This window comes from Apiospora marii, assembly GCF_038362585.1.
Source record: "Apiospora marii strain CBS 49790 chromosome Unknown utg000011l_segment0_segment0, whole genome shotgun sequence".
In the NCBI taxonomy this organism is placed as follows: Eukaryota; Fungi; Ascomycota; class Sordariomycetes; order Amphisphaeriales; family Apiosporaceae; genus Apiospora; species Apiospora marii.
Window position 1 is genome coordinate 3,416,962 of NW_027117382.1, and position 23,491 is coordinate 3,440,452.

Genomic DNA, 23,491 nt, shown 5'->3' on the forward strand with positions numbered 1-23,491 from the left:
GGTGTGGCAAATGTGGATGCGGAAGGAACATGGCAGTTTTTGTTTCTCTACGATTGTTCTATCAAGTACGTTCTGAGGCAGTGCGTGTAACGACCCAAACCTACAGATCCTGATCTGGATAGATGATGTCCAATTGTTGCGCCATGTTAATTTAGTGAACGTATGATTGCGCAAGTCTCACGTTCTCCTCTCTCGCCTTCGTCTCTCGGCAAACGACTCCCGAGGGCCCTGCTGAGTCAGGGGAATAGCAGGGCGTATCAGGCCCTCCGGGCCTCTTCTTATCTGTTCGTGCCCCCCCGCTTGCGAATCCGTCTCCCACGCCCTCTGGCCCGCAAAGTATCTCGGGGCGCCTCCCCTAACCCCTGCCCTTTCGTCGTCGTTGTTGCCAGCTTGATAGAACATTGTCGCCGCGCTGCTGACAGGACTCCCAATGTGGCTCGGGAGCGACGACGTGTCGGATATGGTGTGTCTCCCCGCTACATACCAGTCCGACCTTCCCAGAGCGGGTTGTGGTCGGTCCGGCGGTTTGCTGCGTGATGCCGCCGGGTTGTAAATCGCCTGTCCTTCGGGAATTGTGGGGAAAGTAGGCGGATTATTCGGGAGGATATTACTGCTGCCGTCACCGTCTTGGTAGTGTTGAGGCTGCGGGCGGTTAGAACCCTCCGAAAAGTACCGGCGGCCGCCGTTGGCGGCGCTGTGGATGTTACTCTCGCTGTTGAGGTCGCTGCGCAGCGAGATTGACAGACTTGGATCCCTGGACATGGTTGGGGCCGAGACAACGCGGCGGGCTGGTGGCTGTAAGCCCACGGGAAGTTTGGTGAGCGGTGGTCGTGAATCCCCAGATTTGGTTGATCCCATGGTTGATGTAGATGGCCTCTTGCTTCGCCGCAGCCGCTCGTTTGACCTCGGTCCGGACCGGTTGGTCGTTCGAGAGGCTGTTCGAGATTGATTTCGGCTGTTCACAGCTTCCACTTCCCGGGCAATTGCCTTCGGGTCGAGCTTTCCGAACTGGCGCCCTAGTTCTCTGATGTAGTCGTTGGCGTATCCCTCTTTCTCTTCAGACGATGTTGGGGGGTGCGGTTGGGAATCAAACTGCTTGAACAGCTCGCGAAGATCCTTGCCAACATGCTCGAGAATCAAGTCGAATCGTGGAGCCTGGTCAAATCCGTTATTCGTCTCGGAAGCCAGCTTTTCAAGGACGTGTCGCCGGAGAAGCCCTTCTATCAGCCGAGCCTGAGGACTGCTAGGATCATAGGGTCTGCTTATCACTTTCGTCATTGAGTAGATAAGGAGCAGATATAATACGGTGAGGAGACCGTAGTATATGTCTCGCGTCAGCCCAAGGTCCGCACGCGTGACTCGAGGGTCATAGACCATCAGAATGAGAATCAACTCGATGAAGGATCGGAGAAAAAGGAAGAGGGTAGCGAGCCAAGCGGTGAGTATGCGACTCTATTCGACAGTTGTTTGGTTAGCTCGGTCGGAACTTATGTGGCCATTGTATCAGGACTGAGGCGTTCATTCCACTTACAATTGGATATTTGCCCTCCTTGCGCTTTGCCCTCGCTAAGAATGTCAACGACGAAGCGCCCAAGACCATTGCGCAGAAGGCGAAGTTCATGGAACCCTTGGCGATCTCGAAGTGGGTGCGCTTTGTTGCGATGTCGGCGATGGTATTGAGACTGACAAATCTGACCCATACTATCGCAAGGGCGAAGAACAAGGTCAGATAGTACATGGAAACTAAGGACACAATGAATATGGCACACTGCGCGGCAACCCGCCACCATTTCCCCTGCTTCTTCAGGTCGACTCGGTTTACCAGTTCCACCCATGTGATCTGGAACGTGCCCCAGAGAAGCAGGACGCTCGAAGAGACGCTGAAAATGTCGATAAAAGGATATATGAGGACATAGCTAAAGGACACTGGATTTCGCATGTAATGAAGCCAACGGTCCACTGTAGTAAGGAAATAGGAGCTTAGAGATGTAGGTTAGGCTGGCTGTTTGTGTCAACATATTGGAGAGCAGACCTACACAGTCAGCAAGAGGGATGCGACCCAGATGTATCTGAACCCGGGCGAAACCAGTTTCTTTCTGCTCAACGGTTGGTGAAGGATGAGGAAAAAAGCCAAGCATCCCACCATCCATATGGTAATGAACGAAGGGCCAGCTGCTGTGGCATTTCTCATTGCAGGCAACGGTTGTTTCGGGAGCCCGGAAAGCGTCGTGCCCTCCATTTTGGCTGCTTTACCTGGGAAAGGGGCCGGTCCAGGAGCTTCAGAACAAAAGATCAACACTGTCTTTCAAATTCACAGCTTTAGTGCCTGCAAAAGTCTTTGCGTAGATTTCTGTTCTATGAGCTTGAGAATTGCGTGGGAGGCCCTCTTCCATCCAGCCAGCCTCGAATCGTGCTTTGCCACAAACTGCGTGCGTAAGCCATGCTGAGGTACTTCAAAGTACCTATGTCACGGTACTTGATGCAATATTCCTTCAATATGCAAGCCTACCCACCCACCCACCTCGTATCGACCAAAGTGTAAAAACCAGTTCTCGTGCCCCGACCTATCACAGTACAGGATGCTCATGTGGCATTAATTACTCATGTGACTATTCCTCGTTCGCCAGCATGGCAGCGCAAAGCTATCAATAGCCCCAAAAATTGCTGTGTTTCTCCCTTGTATGTATGACCTGAGGGTGGCGTTGGATAATTGCTGCCAAAGAGAGCCTACCAAAGTCATCAGGCTCTGTCTACTGGGCCACGACATGTTACGGGCCGGAAAGGGGACCAGTCGTTGTCACGCGCTGTTCTGCGGAATAATTACAGTTCAGCTCTCAACCATCAATCCCACAATGCTACCCTTGGCAATAATGCTCTGCGCCCTGCTGTCCTCCCTCCCATCCCCTATCCTTCGCACACAAGGTGAAGTCATGACATCCACTTGCGTCATAGATCCCGCATAGCCACTATTACCTTCGTCCGCAAATTTCTCATCAGACTCTATCCAAGCCCCATGGCGAATACCTTCCAGGAACACATGAGCCCGCTGGGCGCCCATCTTCAGTGCCAGCACTCCAAGATCACGGGATATCGAGTGGAAGAGACTGGGGATCCGGGGATCGAGCGAGGACGCAGTGAGGTCTTCAAGAGCAGACTTCAAAGTCCTAGAAACCGAAGAGACGTTGGCGTGGAAAAGAGCACCAAAGTCACGGTCCGACGATGCTGAGTGGGAGTATCTAGTCGCTTCACCAAGTATAGCCTCGAAAAGCGTAGCGCGCCAGATGTTGATGTTCTTGTCGCTCGTGAAGACATCCGGCCCAAGAGACGGATCTATAAATATCACTCAGAGTCAGTTTCTGAGCCCTCGGGGCAATGAGCTTTATTATCATGCATCAAAATCAGACACTTACCTTCATTACTCTTGGTGATCAAGAGCCGCCTCAATTGTCCCAGTCTTTCATGACCCTCACCATTCATCCCTAGAGCTCCGAATCCAAGCGGTAGAGCGAAGAAGCCATCCATTAAAATGCCCCAGCACGTGCTGCGCATGAACTTTGGCCAGGCACGATTGAGTCGGTCCGCGTGACGAGCGAGGTAACGCTCGGGGTCTGCACGCCGCAAAGCTGTACTTTCAAGGTCCTCGGGCGCCGGGACGAGAGTGGAGAGATTGCCCACGCGCTGGACGATGTCCAGAAACAGGGCGCGGAATTCTGGGTCCGCTATGGCGACGTACGAGCTCCCGCTGTTGTAGGAGGCAAGTTGCAGCTTGTTGGCGGCGTTTTCAGACCGCAGAGACTTTGTTTTGGCTTCGTGGTCCGTCCTCATGTCCCTCTTCTCTTGCTCGTGCTGGGACTCGATGGCGCTTTTTTCGGACTGGTGCCTATCAGAGAGTTCCTTTTTGTCTCGATCATGCTGCGAGATCAAGGCCTTCCATTCGACCTGCCACCGTTTCTCCCTCGCCTGCCATTGACGCTTTTCTTGGTCATGCGCGGCTACTAGCTCTTGAAATTGCACGACCAATTCATTATTGGTCGTTTGTAAACCGCTCACGTCATTCTCGAGAGAAGTATTCGTGCTTCGTAGTGCGGTATTGTCGTCCTCTAGGTTCCGTCTGCTTTGGCGACAGTCCTCTGCATTTCTGTTCACTTGAGTCATTTGCTGGATCAACTCCAGATTTGTCCTCTCAAGCCGGGCAAGGCTCTGTCGCAAGTCTTGGGTGCGGGTCTGGTAGAACTCTTGTAATGATATCCAAGCCCTGGAATTCGCCTCAATAAGAAACCGTTCCTGCTGATCCCACGAGCTGCCTTCCCGGTCATCTCTCCTGAGCCCAGTGGAGTGCGTATCGGCATGCACCGGTTGACTTTCGTCATAGTACTGCAGCGATTGCAAATCAAGGTCTGGAGTCCGTGGTGGGTAAGTTGTGTCGATTCTGTTTTGATCGCGCATAGCCCCAAAGGCCCCAGGCGACAACGGGCTCTCAAGTTCATGCGCCCGGGTGGCTGGTTGATCCAGAGTCATATGTCTGTATTGTGAGCCCTCAAAGTCCCCAGAAGGGGTAGAAGCCGCTCCTTCATCTTGGGCATTCTGATCTGCACCAGACTGCAAGGGGTCTGTGGTGGATCGTGACTGAAGCTTTCTCTGACTGCGTCTAGGTCTTCGTCTCGGCGAGGAGTCACCGTGTAGGACTTGGCCTTTCGTGGGTGTATCGCTCGTCTCTGGTGGTGACGACGAGGGTTGTGTTTCCAGGCGGTTCAAGCCACCGGGGTGTGCCTTTCGTCGTTTTGGCTTTAATAGGCTGCCCAAGAACGCCATCAGTTAAATGCTCTGTAGATATCGCCGATTAACTGCCGTGTAGAAGCACGCGGTAAAACTGATGTTGGTATCACTTAGAACTTGAGCCGCCCTGAAAGTCGAAAAGCCATAACATGCGCATGGTTTAATGCAAAGCTGATTTACCGAGACTCATCTGCTCATCCAAGGTTGGGCTTCTCGGGCGGTGGTGGCGTTCCACAGCCTGATGCAGGCTCTCGGCTCCGCCTCCGCCTCCAATACGACTTCGCTACACGCACGCCCTCACCCAGCCCTACCTTCGATTTCTCTATTATGTACCGAGAGGGGATCAAGATTAAGTCCAAAACGCCTAGACATCACGGAATCCTGAAGGTTATCTTGTAAATCCTCGACATCGCGGCCCAACCTCATATCAGTTGCTTGCTTGATTCGGATATATCCTCCTTCTTCGTAGTGCATGAAGCAGCCAAGCGGTAAACGGTCATGTCGACTCGAGGCAGTACATTATTGGCCGAGTCCAATGCGGAGCGAGGAGGCAACTCGCGATCCGACGAGCCAGACTTACACTTCATCATTGCAATTGACTACGGCACGACTTATACCGGTACGTAATTCTCTGGCTAGCCCTCTCTCCCGCGACGTCATTCCTCTGACACAGGACATGCAACAGGAGCCGCCTGGGCCTTGACGACGGACCGCCCCCTCACTCTCGGCGACATCAACGTAGTAGAGAACTGGCCCTTCGCTGTCGACAAAAAGGTGCCCTCGGAGTATACGTACTCGGCCTGCAGGAACGGCACGAACTGGGGCTACAACATCGACAGTGACGCCAAGGTACTACGATACACCAAGCTCAATCTACCCGTTCCTACACGGACCGATGCGCTTCGCATGCTGAGCGATGCCATCAGCGAGCTACACATCACTGCTCCGTCCCCAGGGGGCAATTCAAAGGCCGTTAGATCCATCGTCGAGTCGGCCCACCTTGTCGTAACCCCAGGCGACGTCGTGGCAGCTTATCTTGAGGAGGTGTTCGATTGCATCAGGACAGACATTGATAATCGCAGAGGGCAACGGCACTGGACACGATTCCCAATTGATCTGGTCATCACTCACCCGGCGGTCTGTACTCCCCACACTTCGTCATCAGGTCATGTGGCCCGACACTGATGTAGTCCGGTAGGATTGGGACGACCGGGCCAAGAATACCACCTTCAAGGCCGTCAGTACGGCCTTCTCCAAAGTGTTCCTGCATGATGGCGCAGAGCTACGACACACGTACCTCACCACGGAGCCAGAGGCATGCGCGCAATATACTATGAAGGAGACCCAAGGCGAAAACGTGCGAAACCTGCGCAAGGTAGTCTCTAGTCTGTATCATCACGGGTATGGAGCAACAGCTGACCACATACCGATAGGGGGATTGTTTCATCGTCGTCGATGCCGGCGGAGGCACTGTGGTGCGTCGTCCTTGATCTTTTACCTACACTTCCCTTCCCTTCAATCATTACCTTGGCCGCCTCCTTGTATTGACCATCCGTCTTCCAGGACTTGGTGTCTTATCACGTCGACTCCGTCACCCCGTTCGGTGTCACCAAGGTGACGGATGTCACAGGTGCAGCATGCGGCGCCTCGATGATCGATAGGGCCTTTCTCGCCGAGTTTCTCCACGAACGACTTGGAGACGCGGATTACTCACTTCTGATGCACCACGGCGGTAGCCCGCGACAAGACTCCACTTACTCGCATGGCACCCCGAGCAAGGGAGAGAAGTTCATGCTACAACGCTTCTTGGCGATTAAGCATACCTTCACAGGAGCTGATCAGGCACAAGACGAAGTTCCCAACGCCCTGATTCTGCCCGAGGGCGTGGGGATGCGAGACAATCACCAAAAGGGCGTGGTAAATGGACAACTGCTCATCTGCTCGTAAGTCTCTCAAGGGCCCACCGATGTGGAATGTGTAGTACTGGTAGGATGAGTGGCTCACATTGTATGCAGATCCGATATAAAGGAGTTATTCGCCGACTCCGTGGACGCAACCCTTGATCTGATAGACGGCCAAGTTGCACAGATTCGCGCAAGGGGTCTCCGGCCAAAGGTAGTCGATGACATATCCCCTTTACATGCTGTGATGATGTTACTTATCCGTTTCAGGCTATCTTCCTCTCGGGCGGATTTTCTCGCAGCCCCTATCTGCAAAAGAAAGTGGCCGACCGCGCTCGATCATACAATAGAATGTCCATGAAATGCGGACAAGACAGGTAGCATCTTCACCCGATTATAAGCAAATATAACCATGCTAACAGAATCCGCTAGCTGGTCGGCCGTGGCGAAGGGCGCTGTTCTCATAGGTGGCGGGGTCGATTGCCAAGTGCCGCCAGAGGTGAAACAAGCCCCGGAGCATGTTGGTATCCAACTGGCGACACGCTTTGCCACTTACGATCACTCCGAGTCGCAGAGATACACAGATAGCTTTGACCTAGTCGACCGCGCGCGCAGGAATGTCCGATGGCTCGTTGCGAAGGGCGATTTGATTACGCACAACCAACCAATCGTGAGGCGCGAGACGATTGTACGGAAGATGACATCGGACGGCAGCAGAAAGGGTACCCTCGTAGTAGTGCGCGACAAGCGCGATGTGCTTGATCACCAGATGGAGTCGCAGTTTCACGAACGAAAAGGCAGGTCGCGCCCCCAAGTCCGGCAAGATGAAAACTGCTAACGTGTCGCAAACACCCAGTCGGACAGCACGTGGAGTACCTCAAGTTCGACTTGAGCAAGCTGGACAACGAGCGGATGATAACGGACAATCAGCTGCAGGATCTCAAGAGGGAAGGTCTTTATCGCATCGAGAAGGTCCCCGGGGACCCGCATCAGGAATACCACCGCGTCGAGATGCAGATAGAGGTCAAGATCAACTTTGAATCTATGCACCTGATTCTGACCTGGGGGAACAACGTTCTGAAAACATGGTTACTCCAGTTAGGCGGAGTCCAAGATGCGACCACCACTCTCGCTTAGCAATGATTTGAATGCCGATCAGAGCAAATATTGGTCTATTAGTATATAGCCTCATTGAAGTAGGCTTTGTAGCAAGCTAAACAAACGAATTTATCCCGAGAATTCGAAACTATAGCTGTATTGCTCCAGTATCTCCGTGGATGCCATTAAACGTTTGGAGTGGAATGGTCCTTGATACTGGCGCTTGCCTTTGCCGCCATGACTGAGGCAGGGGTGTAAAGGGGGGTGGGGTGTGTTGAGCAAAATGTCAGGCTGGCTGAGCCTGCTTCAATCTACAATGCATGATATCAGCCAGAACCAACTCGTGCTGATTTAACAAGACACCCAGCGCTCTCATTGGGCCGAAAGAGCAATGTACCATCAAGTATTGGCATTTCGGTCGCGCAGGTGCCGCAGTAGCCCCCATACGTTGGCAGGGTTTAGTCGATAGTTTCCTGCAACTTAAACGCCCTGTCGCACGCATACTACTCACAGGTGAGCACAGTGGTAAGTCGGGGGCTGCCTAATACTCCATTATGGGCTCTCTCGAGTGCCTATGCGGCTCAAAGAGAGACTTCTGTGTGAGGCCAGAGTGGGGAACAGAAAAAAGAAGCGAGGATGAAGACTCACATCAGTAGCAAACATCTGTCAGCCGAGACCTGTATTGCAGGGTTGGTATCCTACGAGTCAGAGACCCCATATCGTTCAAACAGACCCGAGGACCTCTTCTGGTGTTGTTGAACATGGAATCGTGGGAGTCAAATCCGTCCAAGATCTACACCACCAACCAGACGCTATGGGTCGAGCTCATGAACCAGAGCACGTCTGAGTGGTCCCTAGGTTGGTTACCGGCCAATGTATACGCTATCAACGGCACTTTAGCCTCTAGCAATCCACCTGTCCAATTTCCCGACGGCGCTTTTGTCATTGAGGGCGCGGGTGTCACTACGGCCGGGAGCGCGGCAATTGAGGATCTCATCTTCGGCCTGGCCACGGCTGCGGTGCTGCTGTCCGGCATTATATGGCTGTCGAAGACATGGTGCATGAGTGCGTGGGGTGCTTACGAGCGATTCCTGGATCCGGGGAGACGACCGCAAAAGCCAGGTCGGTCTCGCCACAGGGCACGCTCGACAGAGATGCAACCAGTGCCTAGAGATGACGGCGAGGGTGGCAGGCACGACCAAAGTCGGATCAGCAGAGGGAGACGCGGCACCTTGGCCGAGGTAGAGAGTGGTGGCAGAGAGAGAATCAACCCAGAGATAACATACCCGAGTGCTCAGGACTTCAAAGAAGAGCTGCTGTCCAAGTACTACGAGAGAATTGTTTCGGAGCTCGAAATGCTGGACGATCGTGGCGGAAATGGCGACGGCGAAACCTTGGGTGGGAGTGCCAATGTCGGTGACACCATTGCACCCTCTACCCCTCGCGCCGTCTCCGTCGCCGACATCGAGGCCCTACACGAGCTCGTGCGGAAGCGCTACGGCTTCGAGCTCGAGATCTTCGGGCAGAGCCGATCGCAAGACCCTGCGATTGTGCTTGAATTGCGCGATCGGAGCGCGGCCGCGCTGGACGAGATCTACCGGGTGGTGGCTGAGTGGACGACTGCGGCACATGGATGGAGCCCCGCCGAGAGACAGTATCTCAACAACATCGTCTCGGTATTGGAGGCGTTCGGGCGTCGCTAATAACGGTGGTCTAGAAGAAAGACGCTTACCTACACTCGAGCGACCGTACTTATACGCATACGGCCTTGCCTAATGGGGGTGCAAGCCAGACGGGGTCAACAAGATGTCATTGAAGGCTTTCGATAAATGAGGCTAGAAGTCTTGGTTAAAAGCTGGGCATTGTGTGTATTATCCGTATTATGACAAGCCGTAGAACTTCAGTATCCTCGATCTTCGTTTGCCGTAGAAAGTCTGCTCTCAAAAAACAGTCGACTTGATCATGCGGCGAGGATATCTAGCACATGTGCGACAGAATCAAGAAAGCCTGGCTGTGAATGGTGAACATCGATATTGCACAGCGCAAGCACGTAGCAACTGAGCGACCGGAATACGACACGCGCCCGGGAATTCTCTCGCTGACTGGGAATACAGGTATTTTCAAGGAAAAGAGAAACTCAAGAAATGCTGATTGCGACCAACGTAGGTGGCGATTGACTGCAATCTCCCGGCCACCCATCAATGGGGTTGCGGAACAAGAGTCATGACATCAGCTAGGACCAAGGCTGACGTTGGAAAGTGGCCTGACAACAGCGGCTAAGGCCGTTATTGCAGGTTTCATTAATAGTCTAGGTTCCGAGTTTTTGGCCAAGTCGTCCGCCGCGACGAAGGAGAGGTGGGAAACCAGATCTAGGCCCCCCTTTTTGATGCGTCCTGTATCCGCACTTGTGCTCTCAGCACTCAAAGACCCCTCTTGCATGTACATGCTCACGGCATACTGGTAGAGAGAGAGCTACAGTATTCTGGAGACGTTCAGCCCAACGCGTGCCAAGCAGACGAAACCGTGAAGCTTCAGCTTCAGCTACAGCTCAACTGTAAGGCGCCAGGCAAGGAGCGACATTACGGCTAGTTACGTTGGAGCGGCAACTCCACGCATAGCCAAGTCACGGGGAAAACGGGATGGGGGATTCGCTGACCGGCTTGGTCTCCGGCGCTAGCTAGAGCCGCTTAGTCTTGGTCGCTCCGAACTCTAATTGTCGCTCTCCAACACACATGGGCGATGGGCTTGCCTTGCCCCACGGGCTTGGACGGACGGGTATATAACCGGAAGCATACTTCTCGCTTGGGACGAACTCTGTTTCCAAACTCATCAGCCCCAGCCCCGCATCATCTCGACCAGTCTTCCAGTCGCTCAATGCCCTACAGCAGCGCGTACGGCTAGTGACACATCCTTTGCGCCCCGAATGTGCAGCTCCAAAGAGCTTTCTCCAATGGATAGATCCTTCCTGGCATGTTTGGGGCACACAGGTCTCCAAACGGTCAATAGCCAGCGGCCAGGGAGACATGTCCTCGACCATTCGGATCGCTCTCCAACGTTGCGTTTCTCCAATACCCCAAGACACGAGCTACCAGTCCCGGAAGAGAGTCAAAACGAAGACCGCTAGCCCTGATACAGTAGGAGTCGAACATGTTCATTTCATCATGCAGCTCTTTCCTTGTCCCCTACGTCACAATCGAGATTGGTCTTTGATCCCGCAGGGTGTGGGTATGCGATCCTAAACATCCCGCGATCCCGTTACCCCGGACCCGATATGTTCCTCCCCACAGTCGATCAAACGTCAATCCCGTCGATCTGGCCCCCCTTAGCCAGGCAAGACAGGAAAAAAACTCGTCTTGGCGAGAGAGGGCAAGCTGAGTTCGAGGCTAACGTCTCCAACGGGGACGACGCCCCAGAAGTCCAGGCCTGGCGCCACCGTGAGACAGTCACTGGTATGCCGCCTACGCAGCGACCGTAAAGTGATGGACTGGCCATGGCATCGCTAGGTCATACTGTAACCCATACTGTATCCTGATTTTGGCTGGCGGCCGTTTCTGTCTCTTACCCATAACCAGACCAGTTTCAGATTGCCTTTTAAACGATCCATTCTTAGCTCGCTGCACTGTAGTGGTAGCTGAGGCGAGACCGTCTTCTCTTCTTTCCTTGCTCATGCGTGTGCTGTAAAGATAAGCTCAGTCGGGGACCTACCCCCTCGGGATCCATCTTAACTTTCTTCTGCTTCAAACACCTATTGTTAGAAAATACGATACGATTGAAGAGATCAATATCGTCACCACGTCGCTCCTAACCCGTCTGCAGCGCTTCATTGTTTCTCCCAATGAAGCGCCCTGCATCGTCACCACACACCCGCAGGAGCAAGCAGCAGCAGCCATGTCCGCTGCCGACATCGACCCCGGGCCCCCGGGACAGCTCCAGCCCCGCGGCGGCTACCTCACGCCGCCGTGGTACCAGGAGCAGAAGCCGTCGATGGATGAGATGAACACCATCAGCATCATCTGGGGCTTCTCCCTCGCCTGCGCCTGCTTCACCTTCGTCAAGGCCGCCAAGCAGACGTGGTGCTGCCTGTACCGCTGGCACCGGCGGCGGCGGCACGAACAGCGGCACCGACAGCAAAGCCAAAACCAAGTCCTCACGACCTCCATGTCGCCGCGGCGCGAGACCAGCCACCGGAGCAGCCAGAGGCAGAGCTACTACACCCGGCCCACGCGCCTCCTCATCCTCAACGGCTACCTGGCCATGGTCTGGGCCGAGTGGCTCGTCAGCGTCGCCTTCGGCATCCTGGCCTGGTTCTACCTGAACCCGCGGCTCGTGGTCGAGGGCTCCTTCTGGGTCTTCTTCGGCTTCCTCTGCCTCTGGACCGTGCAGATGCAGTGCATCCTGCAGATCCTCGTCAACCGCGTCGCCCTCCTCATGCTGACCGGCTCCGACCGCCGGTGCGCCTGGCGCCTGCGCTGGGGCATCGCCGCCTTCGTCGGCGTCATCAACGTCAGCTGCTTCGTCGTATGGATCCCCGCCCGCCTGCAGATCTCGGACCGCTGGATCGAGGCCAACCGCGTCTGGGACCGCACCGAGAAGGCCCTGTTTGCGGCGGCGGATATCGCGCTCAACATGATGTTCCTCTATCTCGTCCGCACCAAGCTCATCGCCAACGGGCTGCAGAAGTACCGCCGCCTGTTCTGGACCAACTGCGTCGCCGTGTTCCTCTCTCTATCGCTTGACGTAAGTTCCTCCCATGCTCTGATGTGACGAGATTCGCCACCCGCGCGCACCTTAATATTAGGTTCAAGCATGGGGGGGAAAAGTGGAAGACCTAAATGAAGCTAACACTGATATCTCGACCAGGTCATCCTAATAGGCGTCATGTCCCTCCCCGACGACGCCGTCTACCTCCAATTCCACCCCCTCGTCTACCTCCTCAAACTGCACATCGAAATGAACCTCGCCGAGCTGCTCGCCAAAATTGTCCGCGCCAGCAACGGGCTCAACGAATGCGGCGGCGTCGGCGGCGTCGCGGGAGGCGGCAGCGGCGGCAGCGGCCAGAGCAGCGGCGGGCAGCTGAGCAAGGCCGTCGCCATCGACTTCGACATCTACTCGTCCCACACCAACACCACGACCGGACAGGGCGGCAGCACCCACAACATCACCAACACAAACAACACCAACAGCAACGGCAGCGGCAGCGGCAGCGGGAGCAACAGTCCACCATCTAATCCGCCGCCGGGCGTCCGGCGGAACAATAGCAACAACAACCACTACTTTGACCTGGAAATGGGTCTGCACATACCCCCCGACACCAAAGACGACATCGACAGCCACCACCACTCGGGCCTCTGGAGGAAAGCCGTAGCAGAAGAGGACAGCAGCCTGAATCACGAGGCGCGACGGCTGGGTGTCGGCGCCGACCCGATCACTCCCGGCCTGGGTCCCACGGGACTCCGGGGAGGCGGCGATAGCGGAACGTCGAGCACTGAGCGCCATTCTTCAGGCAGCGAATTGATGAAAATACCATCCGACGGTTCATAAAAAGGGAGTTTTCGAAAATTTGGGGGACACACAGCGAGGAGTTTCGGAGGGTCACAAATGAATGAATGAAAAACCACATACAGTTATTAGCCGACTTGATCTATGATTGTAATATCAAATCAAAGCATTCCTGTAAATGGGGCATGTTGCCTGACAGGACAAGATGAGGAGTCCAGATCATTTGCTCATTGAAGAAGAGATAGATATATTCGCTATCAGATTCACGTGAAATGGGGGTTTCTTTCTTTTTCATCGGGCAGGTTTAGGCCGCACCCCCAAACTTGGTTTGCCACTCTGCGTTGGCCTTCTTCTGGCGGTCCCAGTCCTTCTTCAGCTTCTTCAGCTGGCTCTTGGGGACTTCGCTGCCGTCCTTCATCTTCGTGGGCATGCCGTCGCCGTCCCACTCGCTATAACGCTCGTCGCTTCGGTACATGTCCTCAGCCTTGGCCTTGGCCTTCTCCCATTTCTCCTGGTCGGCCTTCTCGCGCGCCAACCTTGCCTCCTCCTTGGCTCGCGCCTTCTCGGCCTCCTTGGCCGCCTTCTCGTCGCGCGTCTTGATGAGCTCGGCAGCAGGGATGAACTTGATGAGCGAGGGCTGATTGTCCGGCCTGTCGTCCAGGTAGACGCCGATATTTGTCAAATCGTAATCGCGGATGCGGTCGCTGAGAGCCAAAATGGGCTTCTTGGCATCGGGCGACAGAGTGGGCGCAACACGGCGCAATTCATCTCGTAGGCGAGAGACGGAACGAAGGTAGGGCATACCCAGTTGCTCGGGATCGCGCACACCGGATGAAGCAAGAGCGTCAAAGTCGGTGTCAGGCGATTGCGAGAGAAGCTTTGTGATGGCATCCGATGAGGCAAGGTTCAGGTCCTGGACGTCCTTGACGACTGCCGCACGAACATCCTGGTAGGGCTTCACTGCAACAGCAGGTTCCAAGTTTGCGGCCGCCGCAGCAGACACCCAGCCTAGTCCGTCGTATGGCGGCTTTGCGTTAGCATCCAGGCCAAGAATGCCCACAATCTTTGTGATCCACCTCGCAGTCGCCTCCAGAGAAGCCAAGTCCACGTCGGATTTGTGCTCGGCAATATGAATGTTGGCCTTTCTAATGAGCTCGAGAATGGCGCGCAGTGCTTGAGGAGTGTCGAAGGAGTTGATGAGACCAGCCTCCAGATCCTTCTTGGCCTGCTCCAGATCAGCTGCTAAGCCTTCGGCCGGTTTGTCGCTAAGCGAGAGATCCTTGACACCATTCTGAGCCACAGAGGTGCCACTCGCTTCTGCCAGTAGCGACTTGGTGTTGATGAAGAAGTTCTGAAATGTCAGCATGCTGTGATCAGCCATTGTAAATTGGGACACTCACATTGACCGCACTTTCCCAGTTATCAGCCTGAGTCCGCATGTCAGGGGAGATCTCAACCCCGTCGTTCCATCTGCCCAGGAGAAATACGATTCGCATAGATCGAGCTGTGTATGATGAAGCCAGGGCATCCTTGATGGTCTGGAAGTTCTTCAAGGACTTGGACATCTTAGACCCCGAAATGGACAGATGACCCATGTGCAAGAAATAGTTGACCCAATTGTGTTCGTGGCCATGCTCGCAGTAGAATGCTTCACTTTGCGCCAGCTCATTGTCGTGATGAGGGAACGCAAGATCGACACCTCCGGAGTGCAGATCCATGCGAGAGCCAAGGTGGTCAGAGGCCATCACAGAGCACTCAATATGCCAGCCAGGTCGGCCATTGCCCCATTTGCTGGGCCAGTAGGGCTCACCGGCCTTCGACTTCTTCCACAGGGCAAAGTCACCCGGGCTCTTCTTTCCTCCCAGACTCTTGGACAGAGAGCCCTCGCCCTCCTCCTGCAGCGCCTTGTCGCCTCGGCAATCTGGGCGCAGTCTGGCATAGGGGTTTCCAGCCTTCTCGAACGAGGTGATGTCAAAGTACACCGACCCCTCGGCTTCGTATGCGTATCCCTTCTCCACTATGCGCTCGACGAACTTGGCGATTTGCGGGACGTACTCGGTGACCCTTGTTACAATGTCCGGGCGGAGGACGTTGAGGTTGTCCATATCATCTGTGAATTCACCTTCCATGAACTTGGTCAAGTCGGTAAACATGGACTGGTCGCTCGTATCAATGGTTTCCTTGTACAGAGAGTCGAGGTAAGGCAGGAGAATCTCGTCCGCCATACCGAAGATGGTGTTCTTGCTCATGGCAATGACTGCTTGCGTCATGTTGCTGATATGCATCTTCAGCTTTGCCTCGTCGTCGCCGGGCCGTCCCTCCCCGGATATGGTGCCTCCAGCCAGGACCTTGCCGTACGCCGCATCTCGTCGGGGTATGTAGTTGTTGGTGTCGAGTTCAGCGCCCTCGGGATCGATCAAGAGCGGGAGGTTGCTCTTCGCGTACGCTTGGAAGGCAGCCTTGGCCAGTTCGGCGATCTGCGCATCTGTGTAGCCCTTCTTCTTTTCGAGGTCGAGCAATCGTTGCCGGCGGGCCTTGATGATAATCTGGAAGAAGGCAATTAGCTACGCCGCAGGGCTGACTACTTGCAAAGGTTCTGCTCAGCACGTACTTTGTCGTCCACATCTGTGAAGTTCATGACAAACTTGACGTCGAACCCGAAGTAGTGCATCAAGATGCGACGGATGATATCGGTGGAGACATAGTTGCGGGCGTGCCCCAAATGGCTCTGATCGTAGACAGTCGGACCGCATGCGTACCAGGAGAGCTTGCCCTTCTCGATGGGCACGAAGGGCACCGGTCCGCCAGGTTTCAGCGAGTTGTGGACTTTGATCGAGTCCATGATGGTGGGGCGGGTCGCGATGCCTCTTCTGGGTGCAGCTAGTATGCGAGAGCGGAAGATTGCAATTTGGGGCGTGATGCGACGGGAGAGGAGGTTCATCAAGCCTTAAAAGGACCAAGGGCGCCCCCAAAAGAAAGGAGAGGAGTTTGGGCGGTGGGCAGAAGAGGAGGAATACGAGAAGACAAGGGCGGAGACAACCAAAGAATTGTATCACGTCGAGAGAGTCAGCTCACGGAACGCAGCATATGGTGGTGGGAGCACACCGGATCGACAGTAAGAGTCACTCGATTCTGCTCAAGTGTCCAGGATGCGCAATAGTGCCTTGGGAGGGTGGTACAAGCAGTTGTACCGACACGGCATGCGACTTGCATGAGAAGATCCCGCGATTTCGCAGCTGCTGATTCGACCATGACCTGATTAGCGCTATCAGCCTTGCATTCCACGGGGTATCTCAGCTCGTATTGCCCAATTGAATGCCCCCAAAACCAGGTCCAGCTTGGCGGGGTAGCAAAACCCAAGCCACCCCTCAATCCATGCACTCCACAAACCCTGTCAGCCTTTCAATCGGCTTTCTGAAATTTTTGGATGGTCCAGCAGCAGCAGTTTCGCGACAGCTAAATTTCAGCGGAGCGACATAGTGCTCTCGATCAATCTCTGAGAGCAGGGAACAGTTTTCCCCTTCACCACATTGCGAATTGCAGACTTCTTTCCGGCAATCGCATATTATTATATGCAAATTCAAAGATGGGCGCAATTTCTCCGTTCCTCGAGCCCGGCAATCGGACCAATGCCAACTCGCTCGCCATTGTCCATCTGTCGCGCGACAATCTTATGCCCGTCATCCTCCAAGACAGCAAAGGAGAAGTGGACGGATATGCCGAGGGCTCGGTCATTAACACACGATTCGGCTCCTTCCCGCACACGACCTTGATCAACCAGCCATGGGGCGCTCAGGTCCGAGCCTCCATCGTCGACACCGGTTCGAGAGGTCGCAAGAGAAAGGTGCAGGATCAAGAAGCAGCTGTAGAAGATTCCGAAGGAGCTGGATCCGCCACGACACCAGGTCAAGCTACGCCTAAAGGTCTCGAGACCGCCTCGAGCGGCTTCATCCACATATTACCACCGACACCAGAAGTATGGACAACGAGTCTGCCACATCGAACCCAAGTGGTCTACACGCCGGACTACAGCTACATCTTGCACCGGATACGTGCCCGTCCCGGCATGCGAATAATCGAGGCTGGTGCGGGCAGTGGAAGCTTCACGCACGCTTCGGTGCGAGCGGTGTACAGCGGATACCCCAAGGCAGACGATGACGCGAGGGGAAAGGTCTACAGCTTCGAGTTCAACGAAGACCGATTTCACAAGATGGAGGCAGAGGTCGAAGCTCACGGGCTCAAGGACCTGGTCAAGGTTTCGCATCGAGACGTTTACAACAATGGCTTCTTGGTCGACGGTAAAAGTCCCGAGGCCGAGTGCGTCTTCTTGGATCTGCCAGCTCCTTGGAAGGCGTTACATCATCTGTCAAGAAGCAAGCCAGCCGGCGTTGAACAGGATACGCCCTGGGTGTCACCTCTGCGGTCCGATCGCACCGTCCACCTTTGCTCCTTCTCCCCCTGTATCGAGCAAGTGACAAAGACTGTGGAGGTCATGCGTCAACTTGGCTGGATGCAAATTGAAATGGTCGAAGTTTCTCACAAGCGGGTCAATGTGATGCGCGAGCGTGTTGGCCTGAGCATGCCCACAGATCGGGGTTCTAATCTATCTCCTTACGATGTGGGCGAAGCAGTTCAGCGGCTGAGGGAGGTTGAGTCGAAATCCAAGGAGTTTCACGAACGAACCCAAGGCGCGGAGAACGGAGATGCGGACGTCGATATGGACGATGCGCCGGAAGCGCAAAAGTCCAACGGCACACCCGCGAAAGGCGCCAACGAGTCTAAGGTACCCATTGCCTCTTCAGGAAAGCCGTACATGATGGGCCGACTTATCCATAGGACGGAGCCGGAAATCAAGACACATACATCGTATCTGGTCTTTGCCGTCATGCCACAAGAATGGACCGAAGAGCAAGAAGCGGCGGCTTTTGCCCAGTGGCCTTGCGGTCAGGAGAGCAAAGTCATTGGGAAATTGGACAAGGAGTCGAGGAAGAAGGAGAAGAGAGAGCTACTTCATGCCAAGAGCAAAAGCAAGCGGAAGCGAGGAAAGGATGGGGAGGCCGAAGAAACTGGAGAAACCGAGGTGGACAACGAGAAGGATGTGAAGCGGTCCAAACCAGATCCCGAAGTAGCTTCTTCTTGAGTCTATCTTACATAATGTAAAAGACCTACATAGTAGTACACGTAGACAGCAGACGCATCAGTAATTGATACCCCATTTTGTCTGCCATGTTGGACCGTGATTTCCTTGGCCTATGCTGTTGTTCAACGCCAAAAAGACAGACCATGATGCACGTTCGTAGTCAGTGACGATCAATGCGTTTTTACCCCACACTGTCAGCGAAAATAAGCATTGCCAAGAAGCGGGTATTGCTTGGCATTTACTGTTTCAGAAGCAGCTGCAGCACCTCACTTGACCAATCCTGTCCCTGGATTGTATCCATTCGAACTGCCGAAGTAGTCAGATATATGTAGTGTTTAGGTGACCAAGCTTACAGTAGGATAATAGCATGCAACATCGCAACCCTGGTCTACTATTCATAGACAAGCGCTTTAACCCACGAGTCGAGGGACCGAAAGGCCACCACTCTTAGTCTCCCCAGCCATCCAGGTATCTCACAGCCCTCCTCGTATTGAACTTCAATGGGTCCATCCATGATCGAACAGGTCCCCGCATAAGGTATGTACACGACAGATTCGACTTCATGCGATAGATACGCAGCATCATGCCGGTTTCATGGCCTTGACGGCTTTGTCCAGTGCCAGTAGATGAAACTACAAGGGGTTTGTTTGCTGTCATTCCACTCCGACCAATATGGCAAGAAAGCAGCTGCATCGCTCTGCAATGCAACGCTGACCGGGGGCGAAGCAAGACTATCAAGGTTTGGTTCGGCGGCGGCTTCGCCAATGGATGACGCCAACATAGCCACGAGGGGAGACAGCACGTCAAGTTGGCCACCGATCCTCAGCTCCAGCTGGTTACTGAACAGGCCTCGTGGAGGAAGCGGTGGGCGGCCTTTCGCGTCTCTGCAGGGCCGGCCCCGACGACTGGACGAACTGGAACTGAGAGGGTGCCAAGGCGGGGTAGGGACGGCTGAACATAGGTAACACTGTAACAATGCGCTAAAACAAATGGATTTTCATCTTTTTTCACTCACACCACCCCCAATCTGGACCATTTTCGACGCCCCCTAGGCCGCCCATGTACTTTTTCCAGCTCCCATCGACCTGGAAGGGCCATCGATTGGTCGGTTCCGACCCCGTGCTTCGCCCTCGTCGCCGACCGGGCCACACACACTTTCGAGCCAGCATTCGAGCCAGCATTCGAGGAGCCAGCATTCGAGCCAGCATTCGAGGAGCCAGCATTCGAGCCAGCATTCGAGCCAGCATTCGAGGAGCCAGCTGCCAGTATTCGAGGAGCCGGCATTCGAACCAGCCTTCGCTCTCGACTGATGTCAATTGGTGACGAATAACGTCGTTTCTCTTCCATTAATATCGATGCTATGCCGTCGTCCGTCCGTCCGTCCCGAAAAGGCTTTGAAATTAACGGGTGCTGGCTCGAATGCTGGCTCTTCGAATGCTGGCTCGAATGCAGGCTCGTAAGTACTTCGAGCCTATCGATAACGATGAAATTGGCCGGAATACAGCGTCCAGGGGGTCGATGTATCCGAATTTTAGTGTAAAAAATCGCATTGTTACAGTGTCACCTATGTTCAGCCGTCGTAGGTTCTCTTGTCGTCAATCCTGTCAATTCCAAGCGACATGTGCCGGGCGTTTTTGAAAGACGCTTGCATATACGCTAGGTCGGTGCTAGCAGTCGTGCTAATCCGTTCAGGGGACAGGCGTCACGACGGGTCGGGAACTCTGACTTCAGACCAACCTACCCTTATTTTCCAATTGATGGCAGACGGGCCAATAGGCCACCACCACATGCTACAGTAGCCCATTCAACAAGAGGACTTGAAAACTTCCAGTCAGATCGTCAGTCGCTTGCAATTGTAGCCGTACAGAACAAACGTGCCACGCTGTATCACCTTGCATTCGCTCGAGGTTCCCGTCCGGTAGCCACCGGGGGCTGTGGATAATTCCGCTATGGCAATACGAGCTACGCAACCTGTCCGGAAGCCGGCTCGACCATCAGCTCAGGGGCAAGCGATCTGATCTGAGGGGTGGGGTTGTGGAATCAAGCTTTGCGGCATTGCTTGGGGCCGCGCCCGTGCCGCTTAGCCGGGATGGCTGAAGCACGACGACGATTACGTACATCCGTGGATGAGTGAGCTGGCGTTTCGAAATGCGCCCATTCCATTAGGTCATATCCTTCAATCAAGGGTCCCGTTCCGTTTGGAAGCTAATCCGTCAGCTCGTGGCTCGGTGGTTTGTTCGTCCCCTACATAATACGTAGCTGGCCGGCTATCGGAACTTAATATGATACCACTGGCGGAAACAGGCTGGCCAATGGATCGCCATGGCTCACAGACAGTCTTGTTAGTCCCCCTCATGCGCATGATGATGGCGTAGACCTAGACCTCCGGCCAATGATCCTCCTCCCGCCGTCCTAACTCATTGGCTTTGACACCGCCTCCTGCCACCTTCAGTCGAACATTGGGCTAGTGTAACTCCTTCCCACAAACACGTACGCAGTGGGGTGAAAGTCAATCAGCCATGCTGCTTGTCAGACTGCGTCGACGTAGTGGCAGGTAGAGAGGTAGCCAGTCTCGGGATATAAGTAAAGCTTCCTGGGCCCTCGATGTCCAGACTATCTTGCCTCCATCATTCTCACGACTATACCAACAATACTTCATCAACCTTATCACCAACAACTATCATATCTCAACCCTTCCCCCTCCAAACCAACCAATACCAGTCAAGATGTTCGGATTCGGTGCGCTACCTTCCTTCCTTCTATATCCATCTTATATGATTGGCACCCTATAAGAGCTCATCATCACTAACACTATCCACTCAGGCGAGGCCAAGGAGCACCGTGACGATGTCTACAGCAACAACTTCGACCCCCAGAAGCACGAGTCCTCGTTCCTGCACGAGGCCGTGGCCGGCGGCGCCGCCTTCGAGGCCATGAAGCTGTGGGAGGACCGCCAGCGCAAGAACGGCGAGGTCGTCAAGCACGGCTTCGCCAAGGAGATGATCGCCGGCCTCGCCGCCGCCGAGGTCGACAAGCTGGCCGAGACCAAGGGCATGGACTACCTCGACCGCGAGAAGGCCAAGCACCACGCCAAGCAGCAGGCCGAGCACCTGTACGACCAGCAGCACGGCCAGTACGACGAGTACAACCCGTAAGTCCCATTCCTACCCGAGAGAGTCCATTCGGGACATGTTGGGGACTTTTCGACTAAATGCCCAATACAGCAACCAAAACGCCCGCCACGAGACCATGGACTACTAATGGTTCATGTTCACTCAATGGGTCATATACCATCACGCTTTTATGAAACTTCCATAGCACCATCAGCTTAAGGGAATCGATGACACACAATACAATATTGTTAAATAACTACTTGCCTTTTTGAACAGTGAAAATATTAGTGACAGTGACATGAACGCGAATTATACCAAAGAAGAGAAAAAAACAAACAGGCTTATATCAAGGTCAATGACGGTCGTTTTGCCGTAGAGTTCCCTTGCTTATTCCCGTGTAAGGTCGGGGTCAAAACGAACGGCACCTGGTTGGGCTTTGGATGCGATCTCAGGCTTCGGTGGTAAAACAAAAATGTATGGATTCCAGTTCTAATGACTACGAGCTGTAAACTCCCTGCTCACAATGCTGAAGTGAGATATATCGATACTCAGGAGCGTTTCCAGAGTTCATAACCTGATCTGACTAGAGACCTACACTAGTCATTTAAAAAGGTTGGACAGGTATGATTGACGCCAATTGATGTGCAGCAAACCTCTCATTGCATAACATGGATGGGGCAAGTCTAATCCGTTGCCTTCAGAATATACTTAGTAAGTGAAGTTGAAAGTAACCAAGGCAGGGTGATATGTTCATATTGACGGTTTCGCAACATGTGACTGTTCACTCGCGAGATAAAGGGTAGATTGGAAGAACAATTCCCAACCAGGTGATATCACATACGGGAGTGGAGAAGTACTCACAATGCCCAACATGGCGTACTGCGCTCAGCCGTCAGAGACATCGAATACGTTGGCCCATGATGAGCCATGGTCGAAACCTCGATCAGGGGAGGATGAATTGTCAATACTTTCCTATCTGGTATTGCCCTAGACTTCGTCGACTTTAATTCTAGCTTCCTACCACATCTGCGATTATTCAACGCGCCAGAGTTCGCTGTCGGGTGTGCACCTTGCCAGATGCTGGTCAAGGATGGCGCCTTTCCCGCCCATGTCCTGGTACAGGGGGAAATATCCACCTGAAGTCCCATATTGACCAATCTTTTCATGCTTCCAGCTTCGAGGGTGGCGTTGAGGAGCCGGGAGCGGCGTTCGGCAAGAGATGTATGGATTGCGCAAAAAGCACCATATCTAAATGCTTCGGTATCTTTCCATTTTGACCCTGCATTTTGCCCCAAAACGCCATGGAATAACAACAATCATGACCCTATCGTGAGTGATCCGCCGTCGCTTATCCGCGGGGGCCTCCACGGCCGCTCGCCCGAGCTCTGCTGACCGTTGCACGTCCTCTGGCCAAACCGACACCACGGCCTCGGGCGTTTCGACTTCGGAACATGGGCGCGTTTCTGTTGTTGATGTTAGTCAGTAAAGGGACTCTCTTTCCGAGGTTCGCAAGGGTTGGTCCATACTTCAACATGTCGGGCACGATAAAGAAGCGCACATGGCTGCCGCGAATGTAGACCTGGTCGAGATGGCTGACACGGCCGTCGCGTGCAGTGACGGTGATATCTTTCAGCTGCACGTTCATGTTGTCCTCAGCTAGAAGCGATTTATGTGTTAGCAATGCTCGCGACAAATTATGGGAGAGAGGGAGAGAGAACATACCCTCTAACAGCTTTCCGCGATACGTCTGGCCAGACGTGATCTCGAGGGTAACGATATGGCCCTGGGCCTCGTTAAGAAGCTTGATGGGAATGCCGATTGTGGACGTCATTTTGAGATAAGGATATGCGATCGAGCCAGGTGTGGCGGTTAGCGATGCTGGTCGTTGTGTTCGTCGCGTGTCGCGTAATTACTGCTTCGGCGGCTGGCGGTCTCAATCAATCTTCCTAGGCGAGGCTGCAGTT

The 23,491-nt window shown here is 54.1% G+C and overlaps 10 protein-coding genes across 10 annotated transcripts; 5 read left to right on the forward strand and 5 right to left on the reverse strand.

Annotated features, from left to right (window-relative positions):
• Window positions 1-177: 177 nt before the first annotated feature.
• On the reverse strand, window positions 178-2,239 carry PG985_014187 (uncharacterized protein; the record flags this gene model as incomplete). The annotated part of the gene is made up of 3 exons (XM_066833953.1): window positions 178-1,452; window positions 1,532-1,979; window positions 2,037-2,239. 3 exons carry the CDS (start codon window positions 2,237-2,239, stop codon window positions 178-180), a joined length of 1,926 nt encoding a protein of 641 aa, XP_066678693.1.
• Window positions 2,240-2,827: 588 nt separating this feature from the next.
• On the reverse strand, window positions 2,828-4,446 carry PG985_014188 (uncharacterized protein; the record flags this gene model as incomplete). Its single annotated transcript, XM_066833954.1, has 2 exons — window positions 2,828-3,330; window positions 3,411-4,446. 2 exons carry the CDS (start codon window positions 4,444-4,446, stop codon window positions 2,828-2,830), a joined length of 1,539 nt encoding a protein of 512 aa, XP_066678694.1.
• An 828-nt stretch (window positions 4,447-5,274) lies between these two features.
• PG985_014189 (uncharacterized protein) lies at window positions 5,275-7,814 on the forward strand (the record flags this gene model as incomplete). The annotated part of the gene is made up of 9 exons (XM_066833955.1): window positions 5,275-5,395; window positions 5,462-5,913; window positions 5,975-6,151; window positions 6,210-6,251; window positions 6,340-6,719; window positions 6,792-6,891; window positions 6,948-7,054; window positions 7,110-7,491; window positions 7,542-7,814. The coding sequence occupies 9 exons, from the start codon at window positions 5,275-5,277 to the stop codon at window positions 7,812-7,814; spliced, it is 2,034 nt and encodes a 677-aa protein (XP_066678695.1).
• A 722-nt stretch (window positions 7,815-8,536) lies between these two features.
• On the forward strand, window positions 8,537-9,478 carry PG985_014190 (uncharacterized protein; the record flags this gene model as incomplete). The annotated part of the gene is made up of 1 exon (XM_066833956.1): window positions 8,537-9,478. One exon carries the CDS (start codon window positions 8,537-8,539, stop codon window positions 9,476-9,478), a length of 942 nt encoding a protein of 313 aa, XP_066678696.1.
• A 2,185-nt stretch (window positions 9,479-11,663) lies between these two features.
• On the forward strand, window positions 11,664-13,316 carry PG985_014191 (uncharacterized protein; the record flags this gene model as incomplete). Its single annotated transcript, XM_066833957.1, has 2 exons — window positions 11,664-12,512; window positions 12,636-13,316. The coding sequence occupies 2 exons, from the start codon at window positions 11,664-11,666 to the stop codon at window positions 13,314-13,316; spliced, it is 1,530 nt and encodes a 509-aa protein (XP_066678697.1).
• A 262-nt stretch (window positions 13,317-13,578) lies between these two features.
• On the reverse strand, window positions 13,579-16,116 carry PG985_014192 (cysteinyl-tRNA synthetase; the record flags this gene model as incomplete). The annotated part of the gene is made up of 3 exons (XM_066833958.1): window positions 13,579-14,625; window positions 14,675-15,820; window positions 15,886-16,116. The coding sequence occupies 3 exons, from the start codon at window positions 16,114-16,116 to the stop codon at window positions 13,579-13,581; spliced, it is 2,424 nt and encodes an 807-aa protein (XP_066678698.1).
• A 744-nt stretch (window positions 16,117-16,860) lies between these two features.
• On the forward strand, window positions 16,861-18,414 carry PG985_014193 (uncharacterized protein; the record flags this gene model as incomplete). Its single annotated transcript, XM_066833959.1, has 1 exon — window positions 16,861-18,414. One exon carries the CDS (start codon window positions 16,861-16,863, stop codon window positions 18,412-18,414), a length of 1,554 nt encoding a protein of 517 aa, XP_066678699.1.
• Window positions 18,415-19,006: 592 nt separating this feature from the next.
• PG985_014194 (uncharacterized protein) lies at window positions 19,007-19,649 on the reverse strand (the record flags this gene model as incomplete). The annotated part of the gene is made up of 2 exons (XM_066833960.1): window positions 19,007-19,365; window positions 19,430-19,649. 2 exons carry the CDS (start codon window positions 19,647-19,649, stop codon window positions 19,007-19,009), a joined length of 579 nt encoding a protein of 192 aa, XP_066678700.1.
• Window positions 19,650-21,140: 1,491 nt separating this feature from the next.
• Window positions 21,141-21,675, forward strand: PG985_014195 (uncharacterized protein; the record flags this gene model as incomplete). The annotated part of the gene is made up of 3 exons (XM_066833961.1): window positions 21,141-21,153; window positions 21,238-21,565; window positions 21,639-21,675. The coding sequence occupies 3 exons, from the start codon at window positions 21,141-21,143 to the stop codon at window positions 21,673-21,675; spliced, it is 378 nt and encodes a 125-aa protein (XP_066678701.1).
• A 1,200-nt stretch (window positions 21,676-22,875) lies between these two features.
• Window positions 22,876-23,358, reverse strand: PG985_014196 (LSM domain-containing protein; the record flags this gene model as incomplete). The annotated part of the gene is made up of 3 exons (XM_066833962.1): window positions 22,876-22,990; window positions 23,054-23,183; window positions 23,250-23,358. The coding sequence occupies 3 exons, from the start codon at window positions 23,356-23,358 to the stop codon at window positions 22,876-22,878; spliced, it is 354 nt and encodes a 117-aa protein (XP_066678702.1).
• Window positions 23,359-23,491: the final 133 nt, after the last annotated feature.